The sequence below is a fragment of the Apus apus genome, chromosome 28 (genome assembly GCF_020740795.1).
Source record: "Apus apus isolate bApuApu2 chromosome 28, bApuApu2.pri.cur, whole genome shotgun sequence".
NCBI classification, from domain to species: domain Eukaryota; kingdom Metazoa; phylum Chordata; class Aves; order Apodiformes; family Apodidae; genus Apus; species Apus apus.
Genome location: NC_067309.1, coordinates 1,347,752 through 1,363,839, shown reverse-complemented (window position 1 = coordinate 1,363,839; position 16,088 = coordinate 1,347,752). Strand labels below are relative to the sequence as shown.

Below are 16,088 nucleotides of genomic sequence, written 5' to 3'. Positions count from 1 at the left end.
ACAAGCTCATCAAGGGGAACACATTCAATTTTACTCCAGAATTTTGCTTTGACTGTAACTAACCTCATGGCAGAAATCTCAGGGGAGAGGAACACTGGTAGCACTGCCTTACAACTCTGTGGGGTTGGTTGGTTTTAGTAGTGAGGTATTTTGTTGGGATGTTTCCTTATCTTTCACTTACTTAAGAGAGAACTATCCCCATTCCCTCCAATATAAGGATGCCTGGTTGGTCAGGTCTTAATAGTAACCTGGAACGACTTGCCAAAAGCTCCCAAAAATTCTTTTAATTGAATGATGACATCAATTACTTAATTTTAATGAGCGTGAGATCATATTTTAATTTTTCACTCTGCAATAAATGTAAAGCAAAGGTGACTGAAGTTCTCTTACCAATAGCCAATCTCCCTCAAAGGTGTAAGCAGAATGACTTCACATAACAAGCTAATCTTTATTGCTTTATTCCCCACTAGCACTTAATTCTAAAAGGATTAGCCTGTTTTTATTAGTATGCAAAAAAACACATAGCCCTTCCAATTTATTCATCTCAAACAGAATCCCAAGACTTTGAACTCTCTGGTTGTTGCAGCAAAACCCCCTGATGTGCTCTCTAGGCACAGACAGAGCTAAAGTTGAGAATATACAACTCTAAAATGTCCAGAAAAAGTCCAAACCAACAAAATAAAAAAAAAACCAACAAAAACAACACAAAACTTAACAAAAGCATCATCTGAAAAAGCAAGCTAAGGGCTGCAGAGGGTGTTAAATTAGACTTATCTTGAAAGTCATTTGTGGGGACACAGAGGTCTCCAATTCCACATCATGCCTGTTGAAAAAAAAAAAACGTGATGGAAGCCAGAAATGAACCCAGGTGCACGGGGCAACTGCAGATGTTTGGCAAAGCTGCTGCTTCAGCACCACAGGACGACCTTGGCAAAGTGACCTGCTGTCTGTCCACGGCCTAATTCCACCTCTGCTTTGGCTGGGAAAGAAGGCAGGGACTTTCCAGGCCTCTCCCTCTAACCCAGCATCCGTGGGAGTCCTACCTCATCTAAGCCATGGAAATCCCACAGAACCCTGTGGTCTGAGCATCCCAGCTGCAGTCTTGCTCCACTGGTTTAGGATCCATCCCAGTGTCCATGCTTCTTGTCTTGCCCCAGCATGACTCATTATCCCTCTCCCATCCACTCTGCATCATCCTAGATATCAGTCTCCTTCCTCCCTGGTGACACAATCTTCGGTGAAGATGAGATCCTCTGCCACTGCACAGGCTCACTTACCACTGAAGAGATGATAATTTCACATTTCAGCATTTCTGCTGAAGGTGACAACATAAAAAGCACCTGTAAATGAACCACCTGGTTACCACACCTAATAGAGCCATCATCACCAGATACCAACCATGTCAAAGAGCACTGGAGTCTTCGTAAAACCAGTGTGTCAATGTAATATTAACAGGGAGATGCCTGTATCTCTTTGATAAAATATGACATTCACAGCAGGTTTTGCTTTCACTTGCAAACACAACAACCTTTTTAAAGCAACCTGAAGCACCACAGTCAGTACAACACGATTTAGGGCGACAGGGGAGAGCAGGAAGGGCTAAGGACATGTTGACAGCAATAATTTAAGATATTCTGCCAAGAAAGAGAAACTGAAGAATTAAAGTTAAAACAGAAAGCTTGCAACTGAGCAAAAGCTCTGAGAAAAGGAGGACTTATGACAACAGGCATTGGTCTGGATGGCTGCCCTCCAATTTGTCCAGTTAGGCTTGTCTGCTGACTCCGTGTGTTTCATGTAAATAACATTTGTGCCTTGCTATGTAACAGTCTCTTAAGAGAGATGATGATGTTTGGGAAATAAAGCCATCACTTCTCTTCAATATCCCTTGTTCAACAGGATAATTCCTCCCTAAGCACTGGGCACTCCAGAAGGGCAACACAGTACTGTACAAAAACACAGAAACATAATTAATTCCTTGGGATAACCCAGCTCAGATCTTCCTACCCAGCACAATGCTGACCTGCCTTTCGAGTCACAGCCAACCTGGAGCATCCATAAAAAATACCTTGTAGGCTGTAGGACCTCAGACTCTATTCAAGAAACACTGGAGAGATGTTCCCTCTGGCCCTAGCTAATTCTGCTGGAGGAAGCCACAAGGAAATTCCTCCTGAAACCCCAAAGTGACACTGGGGTGGCTGCCATCTCCACAAAAATACACAAACCCATAGGAGCCACAAAGGCAGGATGTGCTCACAACCTTTTCACCTTCCTCACAGTTCCCTGAAGCACGATACCTGTATCAATTGAGCTGTGCACAAACGTGATTGGATGTTTCATGTTAAAAGCTCTAAAAGGAAAGAAAACCAAAACAACCCAACAACCCAGCACAGAAATGCAGTCTGCTGAAGTCAACCACTCAACACCACAGATAGTCCTGTACCCAGGAGTCCTGAGGAGATGGGCACAACAGCTATAAAGCCACTCCAAACCCCTTTCCCAGCAGAGGAAAGGGCAATGGCAGCAGAGCAGCAGGGATCTGAGAGTCAGAGTGTTCCCGTTGCTCATTTCCTTGGTTGCACTGCTTTAATATTGACATTTGGTACTTGAGAGCGCCTCTCCTTTCTGCTTCAGCACATGGTGAGCTGAGAATGAGGGATCCATCACATGGAGAAACCAGTCATCAGAGAGGCAGACACCTCTCCCAGAGGTAAAGCAGCAGACCTGACCACTGGAGACATCTCCCTCTCTGTGATCAGAGCAGAGTCACGTACGGGCCCCGAGCTGCTCACCGGGGACCGGTTCTGCAAGTGTTCCCGCACAGAAGACACTTTCCTCATGGTTTAGTTTCAACAGATGGGTTCAGCGCTGCGCTGACAGCCCCACAGGATGAAAATCCTGAGAACTAAACGCAGGATCTTAGCATTCAAACGCAACAACCGGGGCCTGAAGAGCTAATGCAGACTGACATGCAAAAGTGTGCGATCATTTCCATGCGGCTGCCTTCATCTTCTTTCCATACCAGGCCAAGAAAGCCCCTGGGGCTGCCCCAGTGCCTGCATGGGCGCAGGTTTCCTTTCGTCTCCAACAAAGGCTTTCAGCAATTGGCAAGCTGCCCTAGCCTAGCTGCCTTCTTCCTTTTCATATGTGCCTCCATCCATAGATAACGCAGGGTGGCTTTGAATTTGCACCCTGCGCAATCAGAGGTAAAAGGATATCACAGGAAACTCCAGTCAGCTTTTCCCCTCCATGAGGTAACTCCCTGGAACAACCAGCAGAGTCTTTTTTCATTTACGTATCTAACAGTATGTAACACTGACATAGCAGACAATATGTTCAAAGCTCAAACATTAACTGGTTTAGTGAGTTAAGAGGAGAGATGCTGTCTGCAGTTGCTTGGGGCAGAATGTGCTGAAGGAGCAGAAATCTACCTTTCAACTGGGAATCTATGAAACAGCTTCAAACAATCCCTTTAAAACGTGGAAACAATCCAACAACTGCTGGCTTACTCCAGTGTGACAATAACTCTTGGAGACTTTTTGTCACATTTCACCCACGGAAAATTTAAGCTATTCTTAAGTAGCTATTCTTGACAGTAGAATTACAGAAAAAAGCAGCTCTTGCATCTCCGAGATCTCTCCACTTCACTAGTCCCTTTCATTCTTCCTTTCTTGGACTGTCCTGCAGGCTATCCCCTCACAATGTCAAGTATTCAATATTGTTAATTTTTTTAAGCCTGTCAGCTCCTCAAGCCAGATCCCCACGAGCAGCTGTACCAGCACAACCAAGAGGGTGTCACTTTGCACGGCAACAGAAAGGAGCAAACGCACTCGAAGCTGAACTGTTGCCAGACCTTTCATAACCTGAAGCCAAACTCAATTCTAAGAGAAGACTATTTACTCCTTCCCCGGTTCTCCATGCCAAGGTTTTGCTTTCATCCTGCTGCCCAAATAGTTCTGTCTCTGCTGGAGGAGGAGTGTGCCTGCAGTGCCGTGCAACATGTCTGTGTCTTTCACACCGTTTCATTGTTCACAGGGAGGTATTCTGTAATTTTAAACAAGAGAACATAAGAAGGAATTATTTTCCTAAGAGAAGAGGCCAAGTTATGGCATCCTGTAAGGCACAGAGAATTCTGTCTGTCACCTCACTGTGTGTCTCCCTCCCTTGCTGCTTTGCTGAATCTCTAGAATGTGAAAAAAGAGTCACCTTTGCTACAGACTCAAGAGATGAGAGTGAGCCCCCCATAAACAACCCCCTGAAGAGCTGCCAACACATGAATCTTTATTTCTATTTGGCTTTCCCCATTGGGTTCAAGCAAAGAAATTACCTCCCCATCCCAGGGAAAGGAATGGGTTGAGTCTCATGAGTTGTGACACTGCAACAGGGGGTTACTGCAGGTGAGTGGGTCAGGCCAAGCCCTGCTGCTCTGCTGAGCCAGAGGACCCTGTTTCAGAGGCCACATGCACAGCTCGAAGGGCTCAGGACAAAAGAACAATGCAAGGCAAATAAGTTTAAAAAACTAGCCTCAGTTAAAAACCCCTGGAATTAGGGGCAGCCACAGTTAACAGAGGAGACATCAGCCCCCCCTTTATAGGAGCCGCCACAGAAGAATCACAATCAGAGCAGGGAGGGAGGAGAAGCATCCAACTTCTCTTTTATCTGTAAGTCTCACCTGAAAAATAGCTTCATTCAGATTTATAAATATCAGCTTTTCCACCATATAAGAGGGAAGAAAGAGACAATTAAGTAAGTAATTACCTACTAAGATACATGGCAGTAATTACAATATTTCAAGTACGATTTTGCTACATCCAGATGCTTTTCTTCACAGCTTCCATGCTGTAACCTATAATACTATTAGAAGTGTTTTACCAAAGCTCTGCACAATGAACAACGTTTTGATACACAAAAGCCAAAGGGTAATTACATCTTCCTGTTTGCTGTTCCAGCCAGACATTTTTTTAAAGGCCTACTGCAAAAGAAATTGCCTTGAAAGCCTTCCAAGGCAACACCAGCTCCAAGGCTTTGGATTTTCTCTGATTTGGGGGAAATAGGTGAACAAATTAACTGCTCTAGCACAGGCATCCATGTCTCTGGTCAAAGTGACTAAAAGAAAATCTGTGAGTCTTTAACACTAATGGCAAACTAGCCCTACACATGGTTACATGCTGCAATTTTAAAACAGGACTTAACAAGTAAAGGGTATCAAACACAGGAATAACTAAACAGAACTGCAATGTTTGTTCAGGGTTTCTAGGTGTGGCTGCAGCCAAGACATAATGGGATTATTTGTATCTGACTCATTTACTTTGTCTTCATGATTCTCCCTGTTTGGGACTCAATAATTGACTTTTTCTGTACCATAGGACTTCATAGATTCAGGACATTTTCAAGTGGGACTCGAGAATGTAAAGCAGAGAGGAGAAATCTCACAAATGCAGCAGGTTTGTATCAACCAAACTGTCATTGCTAAACTCCAGATTACCTGAGCATGAAGAAGCACACCCCAACTCCCAGCAGGCATCCATTTCCTAGTTACCTGCCTGCTCCTTTCCAAGTCTCTCCCTTTGCTAGTGATAATTCACCCCCAGCCATGGAGCAGAAGGTTCAAGTGTCAGAAGATCTCAGTCCTGTGCCCGGCTCTTGGGGCTGGTGTGTGTGACTGAGCAGCTCCCCTCACCTCTTGTGCATCTCAGCTTCCTGTCTGTGAACTGAAAATAACAGAACTTCCCCCTTTTCACTGGAGCAACTTCCAATCCAAAACTGCCTCAGTACAGAGGTTTTCACTGCAGTTACAATAAGAATTGTTCTTTTTTTTTTTAATCCACAAGGGATCACTTAAGGTTTCTGCCCTAAGAATAAACACAGGTCTCAAGTCTCAAAAAACACCAACATGAGCACTTAACTATTATGAGTTTTGCTGCCACAAGACAGGCTTCAGCAGCCTCCAGTTGTTCAGGATTTTTTTCAGGATTGCCACAAAAGCTTAAAAAAAACCCCTGTATCAAAATGATTTACAATTTGGTTACCTGCAAATGCTTTCACTGCTTATGAAGTGAAGTAGATGGTTCAGTGTTTTTTTAAGAAGCAAAGCTTACATTCCTAAAAGTTCAATCCATTGTCCTCTCCAGTTTGCCAGAGTTCACAGCTTTCCAAGAGGCAGAGCTGAGGAGCCTGTGCTCTCCAAGATGGAAAAGGGGAAGGTGCAAAGAGGTGAGAGTATCTGGAGCCAGTGCTGCTGCCAAGGGCTTTGCTGTGAAACCAGGACTGCAGTTCCTGAGGACACACCATGGGAGTCTACACACTTTTCTCCAGCTTCGAGACAGTTCAAGCCATCTGATGAAAAATTTTCAGCAGCTCTTCTCCTCTCCCACACCCAGCACTGCAAGAAGCCCTGCACTTCCCACCAAAGGCCCTCAGAACCTTGCTAGAACTACCCCAAGGGACACACAACCATTTTTTAGTGCCAGAAATGGAACACCTTTAATAGGCATTTTCCACTTATATTCAATTAGGGGAAAAAAAGACAAGACAGCACAGTTTAATAAGCTGCAGGTCTGTTTATTCCTCTAGCAGCACCACTGAGGATCAAGGACCTTTTATCTGCCGCTCGATCACTTGACTCTGCTCCCCAGCCCATGGTGAATAATCACAGGCTGGAATTTGCCGTGTCACTTCCCAGCTCTTCGGAGTCACTCTCCTTCTCCTGACCACAGTGACAATGCACAATGTGAGCAGGAATGTCATGTCAGCTGCTGCTCTGCAGCACAAACCCCTGCTAGACACCGATCTCACCTTCTTGACAGAAAGGCAGAGTGACCTTTGCCAGCCTTTTGTTAACTTTGCTCGTGCCTCTTTCTAGAAAGCAAGCAGAAAACTTCAAAGCCTCTTTCCCCTCTCCTCAGGGTGGCTCTTGGCTGGTCAGCTGCTCTATGTGATCATCGTTTCCAGAGAAGCACACAAAGCTCCCACAGGGGGTAACTGCAGTGAAAGGTGATGAAGACACAAGCACCAGGCAAAGAAAACAGCCTTATCAGGACACCCACACTGACACACAGGCAGTCACTGCTGCTCTCAGGAAGCAAATTACAGCCTTTCCAAAAAAGGTGCTTCATAGTGAAATGTCTCTTCGTGTCAGAGACTCATCAGCACCTTGAATGAAGAGTTGATGCACTGAAGGTGGGACAGCAGGCAACATAAAACCTGCTTTAACACATGCTCACCTGACTGCCCTTTCTGGAAGGGTGGCTGTGCAGCTGGGAGGGAGTCACACAGGGACAGGACCTGAAACCAATGTGGCACTTCATCTGCTGGATCATTCCCACTTTGGATCACGTCCTTCCCATTTATGGCCAACCAAATGCCCTGTCACAACTCTGCTTGTTGGCACATTCCAAACTTGGCACTTCTGACCCTGGTCACCCTTCCTGCTCCCAGGAGTGCAGCACAACACCCCACCCAGTCACCCAGAGACCATCCCTGCAGCATCTACAGCGCATGGAAAATAATTAGTGGGAAAATACTTATTCCTAGCTTCTTGTAATGCAATTCAGGAGCTTGGAAGGAGGAGTTGGAAGTTATCACATGGTGATCAATTCCCAACAGACCAGCAGGCTTTGCCTGCACCATGGAGATGTGTGGCTGCAGTGCCCATGGTGTCTTCCCTCTGGGAAGCAGGGGAGCTCCAGCAGGAGAGGTGAGGACAAGGCAGAACCTCCTCCAGCAAGTTACCTGAGCAGCTCTCAGAGACACGTATTATACTCTTGTATTAGGAGAACACCAACGTGGCTATTCCTGATGAGTTTTCTTAATACAAAGTGAGCTACAGCCCAGAAGCACACACACCAACTCCTCCTCTTTGCAATTTATGCTTTATTCCAAACAAAAGGAGGGTGGTTCAGCTCTCAAACTCTTTCAGGACTAAGACGCAGGAACAATATCCCCGCAAAGAGCAAAAGACAGGACAAACATCCCAAACAATGCTTCTCCACCACTGCACTTTAGACCTGATGTTTGACATTAGTCCTGATCCCAGAGGCAAAATGGGAGTGCTTTATCCACTAAGTCAACCAGCTCCCACGGCTGCAGCCATCCTAAATGGAATGCATTATTCCTGCATTAAAACATATGTTTTTCAAGGCAGCTAGCCATCCGGCTGTTCCGAGGGAGATTACAGAAGACCTAATTTTATCAGGCAGGGATACAATTCTCCTGGTTGTTTTTGCTCCCTAGGGACACGGAGCTAGAGAAAGCAGGTTGCCTGACTGCTGGGGAACAATTCTGAGGCTCAGTTGCTGATCACTGAGGCAGTAACTCACATCCGGGGTTCCCAAAATATATTAATGCAAGCCCCGTAGGCTCCGTGGGCTCCCATCCCCATGGAATTCCAAGTCCAGAAAGACCTAGTTTGTATCAGCAATTCTCAAGTCAACAAGAATTAGAAAAAGTTTATGTTGGCAGAGAAGTGTTAAAAGTTTAAGCAGATTTTTTCCCCCCTTTTTGTCTTAATCAGCTGAAGTTACACTAAATAAAACCGGGTGTTTGCTCACAAGAGCAGCAAGGAAAGTTAAGCTGCTCTCACAGTGACTATCTTTGTTATAAACACAACCTCTGCTGCTTGTGTGTATTCTGAGCAGTGTCTCAGAAGCTCTCAAGTTTGCAAAAAATGCAAGTTGATGGAAATAAGCATTTTACTCAAAAAAATATCCAGGCAAAAGCAACAAGCCGGCACTGGCAAACACTATCCAGAATGAGAAATACAGGTGTGAGGCTTTTCCCAAGACTTTTCATCAAAATGTAATGGGAAAAATCATGTAGCAGATGGAATGCTGCTGCCTGCAGAGCATCCGTTAGCTATAAATCACTGTTTCCTCACACATGGTGCAAATTTAAGAGTCTTCCATTCTAATTAATAGAATGAGAGCCTGACGACTCTTCCCTCATTTCATGAGCTCTAAGAAAAATTTTGGATTGAGTCAACCTCAACAGAGAAATGCTTCAATTCCTCTCTCTCTTAATCGAGGTCCAAAAAACAACTGAGCAACTCACTGAGAGACTCAGGAAATGCTTTTTATTACTTGGAGACACAGTTTAAAGAAAACCATATTAAGAAATTATCTGAATATTGTACTTGAAACAAATGAAAACAGGATACTATTCAGCTTCTGCTTGCACCTCTGGGACTTCTCACCATTAGTTCACTCTTTGGCTTCTGAAACTTGCCACTGAACAAACATGATAAATCCAATGAATAGAAAGCTTCATGACAAAAACTCATCAGATAGAGGGAATCAGGAAGGAACCCATCACCCTTTCCACAACATTGCTGATGAACCAGGAACACGAGGGCTCCTCTGCACGCACACTTTCCTACGGAGCTCCAAGTGTTGTCTAGTCAGATGCAGGTCTGAAAGAACAAGAATCTGGCTCCATGCAGCTATGCTACCATCCATCCCATTTACTACTTAATATTTCATGCTACAGGATTTAAAATAGAAATCTGAAGATCAGTTATCTAGGACACCACAAAGAGAACACCAAATGCTGCTTTAGTGCAGCTGTGTCAGGCGATCAGGTCTGATTTAACATTTCCAGCCCAAGTATCCAGCTGAAACTGCAAATATCACCCAAACTAGGAGTAGTAAAAAATCATAACAGACAAACCAGGAATCATTGCTACCAGATGTTCCCTCCACCCAACTGAGGAAAACTGGTTCTAACTCTAGCAAAGCTTCAGAGAAGCAATCAGGGAGGAGGTGGAGGACTCTCCTTAAAGCCTCTAATTTCCTCCTCTCCCCAAGGCAAAGGGTCAGAGCTCCAGCTTTTAAAAATAGCCCCAGACTTGCTCCTCATTTCCTAAGTATAAAAGGGACAACACAAAAATATGCACATTCTTTTACTCTCCTGGTTACTCTTTATTATACCAGCCTGGATGCTCCAAAAACCTTCCTTTTCTTCCCTATGTTTACATGCTTCAATCATGCACCAACAGTAAAATCCACTCCCACTCACAGTAGCCAAAATATTTCTTCTAATATTTGCATTCACCTCACTCTGTCCAAGCCATTAATCATTTGAATCACTCTGCTTTGGCCATCTGCATTGTAGAAATCTGTGATCATCTTATGGACCTTCTGCTGGATGCAGATTTGGCATCAGATTTGTTACTTTGCTCCTCTTGATTATGACTTGAGCTGCATTTCCTTTTCCTGAGAGACACAGACAGGGCAAGGAACCCATGTGCTACCAGGCTTGCATCACTCTCTCCTGGGTTGTAAGGCCTAAGAAAATACAATATCATCTAAGTGAAGGCTCTTATCAGAGTCTTTGTAAAGCCAAACTAGGCAGGAATGATCACCTTGGAATGTGGGTAACCAGCTTCCTCTGACATGCTCCAAGAGGGTTTTGATGCATTTCAAAGCACTGTCCCAGAACTGTCCCTTTGCTGGCTGCTCACAGACAGCCTGTGTCAAGGCCCTGCACAGACTTCTCAGCACATTTGTCACCCATCAGCTGTCAGTCCTGCAGGTAACTTCAGGAAGCAACATAAAAGCTTTCCCATTACTAGTTTTGCCTAATGTGAGACTTGTGGGTGAGATGCTGCATAAATGCACAAAACCCACCCGTCACTCCTGCTGGCTGCAAGGTGATCTGATCCGACCTGCTCGTGTTCAGCAGCTCTCCAACCTTTTCTGGGTTACAGACACAGTTCCCATCCACAAGGGAGGGAAGAAACTGAAGAGGAACCTTTCTGCTTGCTCAGCAAAACCCACAGAGCCAGTCCTTCCTCGGACAATTACTTCCCTCAACTCTTCTCTAATTAATTTCTGTGTTTCAGCTACTTAAGAAGCCAGAAAGATTCTCACCTACTTTGATAGGTGCCTGGTGTTCAAAAGAGTGAAACCTGAAACACACAATTTTTGAGAGAACAGAAAAATACCGTGATCCCATTGGAAATTTTCAAGCCAAACAAAATAAAGACTCTACCCACTTGCTTGAGTCAACATGTTTGCTTCCAGTAAGGTTCTATCCTCTTTGGCTGCCCTTCCGTCCTGGGTTTCAACTGTTTTGCTGATACTACTTTTTCCACACATGCCACCATCCTTGCTATTTCTCCAGCTTCTGTTCTGAAAATGCTACTACAAACCTTCCCTCTGCAGACAAAGCCTCAGCTCTTCAGTCAGAGACAATCAGCTTTAAAAGGAACAAACACAGGTGCATGAAGCCATTCACAGAAACACCCACACAGAACTCACAAATCAGACAGCCACATGTAGCTGAACTAGAAAAGTAAACAGAAACCAGCTCCTTCTGCACATGAGGCAAGAGCAGGGACATGATAACCCTGTCACATAACCCAGAAGTGACTGAAATTCTGCTCAAGGCCTGAACTGTGAGCAGGGAACCCTTTGTTAGTGGAGCAGAGCTCCCCCCTCCCCTGACCTCTTGCTTTCACAGACAGAAGCTGAAGTTCACTCCATGAGTGTCCCTTTAATAGTTAAAAACATCAGGCAAGGCAGAAACCGTGGTCAAACAAAAACCAGCAGCTAAATAAGCTCTTTATGAGCACACTTAACCCTCTCAGAGACAAGCTGGCTCAGGCAGTGTAGCCTGGGAGAAGCTGCCTGACTTCCAAAGCAAAAGCTCCCATCCCACCACTGCCCACGATGGATCAAGAACAAACCCTGGCACAAGCAGTGCTGCAGGATCACAACGTGCACTGGATGAAACAAACCCACTGAACATGCTTCATTAGAACTTTGGAATCTGGCTGTTCCAGAGCTCCTCAGCTCTACTAACACGGCTGTGATGAGGGGAACGTGAGAGGAGCTTCACCCAAAGCATAAGAGCACCTGGACACCCTCAAGGTGAGGGCAGAAGAGCTTCAATATGAACATTTTCAGCTGAACCTGGGATGAATTCAGACATTTACCTTGCTCTGAGAACTCACCAGCACACACTGCAAACATTTTAAGAACCATATAGTAGATACAAAGTCATCTTCAGACACAGCTGCAGGTCAACCCCAAATGTGTAAAACTGAGCTCCTATACCTACTGAAATGTGGACATGGGGGTCAAAATCTTCCTTAAAGTTAATATTCCTGGCCCTTTTACTCATGAAAAAGAAGCAGATGCAAATGTGGAGACAGCCCTTCCCATCATTAGTGATGCATAATGTGGGTGTTACTGACAGATGAAGAAAAGCACTAAAAAGAAAAAAAAAAAAACACCCAAAAGTGAGAAAAGAAGGAAAACATGAGTAAGAAGCAGGTTCCAGGTTCCACACAGTGCCATGACCCAATTCACTGCAACCAAACTTACTGTTATTTCACATTTTTACTTGGAGGCAACAACACTGATCCCTTCTGCAAAGGAGTGGGATGCCTCTGTGAAGTGTGACGTCCAAGATTTGGGTCCCATGGACCTCATGGTGATGGAAGGCAACTGAATTCTTATCTACACACAGAAATACACGAGTTGTAGTCAAATGAATCACTGAGGTCAAATAAAGATGCACAACAAAAGACAAAAAAACCCCAAAAAAACCTACAGTTTCCTGAGACACATCCCACTATTCTGCTCAAACATTTTAAATGCACTCAGGAATGGAACTCCTGTTACTTCCATGCTGACCACAAGGCTCAGTAAGGAACAACCCAGGCATGGCAGAGGTATAATTAGTCCTGTTGCTCTGTCTGCACAGATTGTTCCTGAAGAACATCTCATGGCTCTTCACTGCAAACTACCATTTCTATTTTGAGCATACATTAAACTAATCCTGCTCCACTTTGCATCTCACTTGCTGACACAGCAATCTTTCACAAGCATAACACCAGATAACATTTTGATACCTTATTTCCCCCAGATTGTTATAAATCTCTAGACTGGTGGTTGATGGTTAAGGCAGCCCTGCATCCAGCTCCCAGCCTCCTGCCTCTGAAGCCTCTTCCAAAGAGTGCTCATGTTCTCCCCACCAGAAGACCAAGGGCAGGACACTCTCTCAGCTCCTCCTGCCAGGGACTCTGGGCTACTTTATGAACTCACTACAGCTGCAGTTCCTCCTCCCCTGTTCCAAAAGTGAGGTGTTCTTACCCAGAAACATTTACACAGCAAACAGTCAAGCCGAGAGACAAATAAAGCTGCAACAAGGGGGTGGGGGGAAAAAAGAATCAAGTGTTCTTATCTGAGCACCAACTAATCAGTTAAACATGAAGCACTACTGCCATTTTTAATAAAATGCTTCTATTCAATATTGTTTACTATAAAGAGCCCACAGTTATAGCCAGCTGAACAATGCTCACAAATGCCTTCAAATCTTCCAGCTTAAGCCTCAAACTAGGGCGTATTTTTGAAGAACTACACAAAGACACAACCTCACTGACTCACTGGGCTCCTTCTCAGGTCAGACCTCAGTCATCTCAGCAACAAGACACTGTGAAATATGTTTCCAAGAGCTCGGGGACACAGTCACACAAAATTCTTTGTACTTAGGGCTTTTTTTGATAGACGAGCTGCTTTGCACTAACAGCCCCATAACGTGCATACTGAGAAATCCAAGTATTAAATGCACAAAGGGGCAGTGGGTTTAATATTCAGGGAATTACTTACATAACATAGAAAACTTCACTCCATACCACTGAAGTTTAAGCTGTTAGAGAAGCTTGTTAAAGATTAGCATGATGTCACAGCCAGTCATTCCAGCAAAGGGATTTACTTTTTTTCAAGTTTGCTGTACTACATATCACAGGGTCAGACCACAATGGGCACTCAGTATCACAAGAAACAAGTTTCAGGAAAGACAAACACTTGCTTAAAACAAAAACATGGATTTATTTCGTATTACATTTTGAGCAACACGAGAGAACGTTCTTCAATTCTTTGTTATCACCGAGTACCCGAAACCAAACAACCAGATTGCATTATCACTTTGGTTAAATGTTTGCAGAAAGCATATCTGAAAATCACACGGCCAAAAAAAAAAAAACCCAACACCTTAACAAACAGCTAACATTAAAAGTTTAAATACAAACTGTGTCAAGAAAACACGGCCAGGGCCTTCCCACCTGGCAAAATATCCAGCACCCGTGTGGGCAGGGGGGGTTGAGAGCACCCAGCTCAGTGAATTAATCCCTAATCTGCAAAACAGTGAACAGGTCTCCTTTGTAGGCTGGGACAAAGTGACAGAGGAAAGACAGACTGAACTGCAACTCGATTTTTCCTACATTTTAAGGCTGAGAGAGAGGCCAGGTTGGATGGGGCTCTGAGCAACCTGGTCCAGCGGGAGGTGTCCCTGCCCATGCAGGGGGTTGGAACTAGATGATTTTGAAGGTCCCTTCCAACTCAAACCTTTCTATGATTCTACGATTATTGCAGCCAGGCAGGAAGCCCTCCCGACAAGCCACCGATTCTGGCACCAAGTTCCGTACCCTGACGGAGGGAGGAAATTCAAAGAGATGTAAAACAGGGCGACCGGCTCTGCAACCTTCGCCCCTCTAGCCGGGATTCATCCCTCGCCCTCCGGCTTCACGAGGGAACCTCACAACAAAGCTACATCGAGAACAGCGTTTTAAGCACCAGGAAACAAAGACAAACCCGTGCAAACAAAAAAAAGAAAAAGAAAAAAAAAGGGAAACGAGAAAAAGCGCATGCTCTGTCCCGGGGCTGGCTACCCCGAAAGGAACTTGTTCAGAAAGTGGAAAGAACAGCGGGTAGGTCTTTAGGATGTACCCCAAGTCCCTCGTCTCCCCCACCCCGGGACCACTGGCTGCCCCCAGCGTCTCTCCCGCGCACCCCGCATCCTTCCCGCAGGAACTGCAGCAAAGGGGCCCCCAGAAGGGAACCCCCCGCACCCAGGGGGGGTCACCCCGACGGGAAAAGGGCCCCTCGAGGGGCGGCGAGGCGGCGGATCCCCCCGCACACCCCGCACTCGCTTCCCCCCCTCAGACACGAGCCCAACCCGCAGGCAGGGCCCTGCCCTGCCCCGCACGGCCCCCGCCACGCGCAGGGCCCCCCGCAGCCCCACATCCCTCCCGCACCCCCACATCCCTCACGGAGCCCCCCGGCCCCTCACGGGGAGCCCCCCTCACGCTCCCCGCGCCTCCTCTGCCACAAGCCCCCGGCCGGGCCGGGTCCCGCTGCCCCGCGGGGGGCCGGGCGGGCCGGGCGGGCCCGGCGCTCCTCACCTTCCGACAGCTCCAGCTCCAGCTCGGCCAGCTGCTCGCGAACCTCGCGGGGCAACGACGAGACCCCCGCGGCCGCCGGCTCGGCCATGGCGGGCGGAGGGGAAGGGGAAGGGAGGGACGGAGGGAGGGAGGGCAGGCCCGGCCGGCGGGTCGGCTCCGGCTCCGGCTCCGGCTTCAGCGCCGGCGGCTCCGGGTGGCGGGAGCGGCCGCCGCCTCCGCCATGCTGAGCCCAGCGCCGCCGTCACGTGACGGGGCGGCGCGCCCGCCGCGCCTCAGCCGCGCCGCGCGCCCCCTGGCGGCACCCGCGCTGCAGCGCACCCGGCCCCGCTGCGGGGCACCGGGACCCGCTCCTGGGCACCGGGATCCGCTCTTAAGCACCGGGACCCGCTCCTGGGCACCGGGATCCGCTCTTAAGCACCGGGATCCGCTGCTGGGCACCCGGACCCGCTGCTGGGCACCGGGAACCCGCTGTGGGGCACCTGGATCCGCGATCCTGGACACCGGGATCCGCTCTTGAGCACCGGGACCCGCTCCCGGGCACCGGGATCCGCGATCCTGGGCACCGGGATCCGCTCTTAAGCACCGGGATCCGCTGCTGGGCACCCGGACCCGCTGCTGGGCACCGGGAACCCGCTGTGGGGCACCTGGATCCGCGATCCTGGGCACCGGGAGCCGCTCCCGGGCACCCGGACCCGCTCCCGAGCACCGGGAGCCGCTCCCGGGCACCGGGACCCGCTGCTGGGCATTGGGATCCGCTCATGGGCACCCGGACCCGCTGCTGGGCACCGGGACCTGCTCCTGGGCACGGGACCCGCTCTTCCACCGCCCGCGGGGGTGCGATGAGGCTTTAGGGAGCCGAGTGCCCCCCGAGCGGGACCCCGAGCCCCCCCGAGGAGCGGCCGCCGCT

The 16,088-nt window shown here is 47.5% G+C and overlaps 1 protein-coding gene across 3 annotated transcripts in view; it reads right to left on the bottom strand.

Moving 5' to 3' along the window:
- DIP2B (disco interacting protein 2 homolog B) overlaps positions 1–15,391 on the bottom strand; it is a 69,505-nt gene extending 54,114 nt beyond the window's left edge. For 2 of the 3 annotated variants that reach the window (XM_051641447.1, XM_051641448.1), the window contains exon 1: positions 15,182–15,391. In XM_051641447.1, coding sequence (XP_051497407.1) covers positions 15,182–15,269 — 88 coding nt within the window. In that variant the 5' untranslated portion in view covers positions 15,270–15,391. The remainder of the gene's footprint in view (positions 1–15,181) is intronic. The other variant, XM_051641446.1, reaches the window with a different exon arrangement.
- Positions 15,392–16,088: the final 697 nt, after the last annotated feature.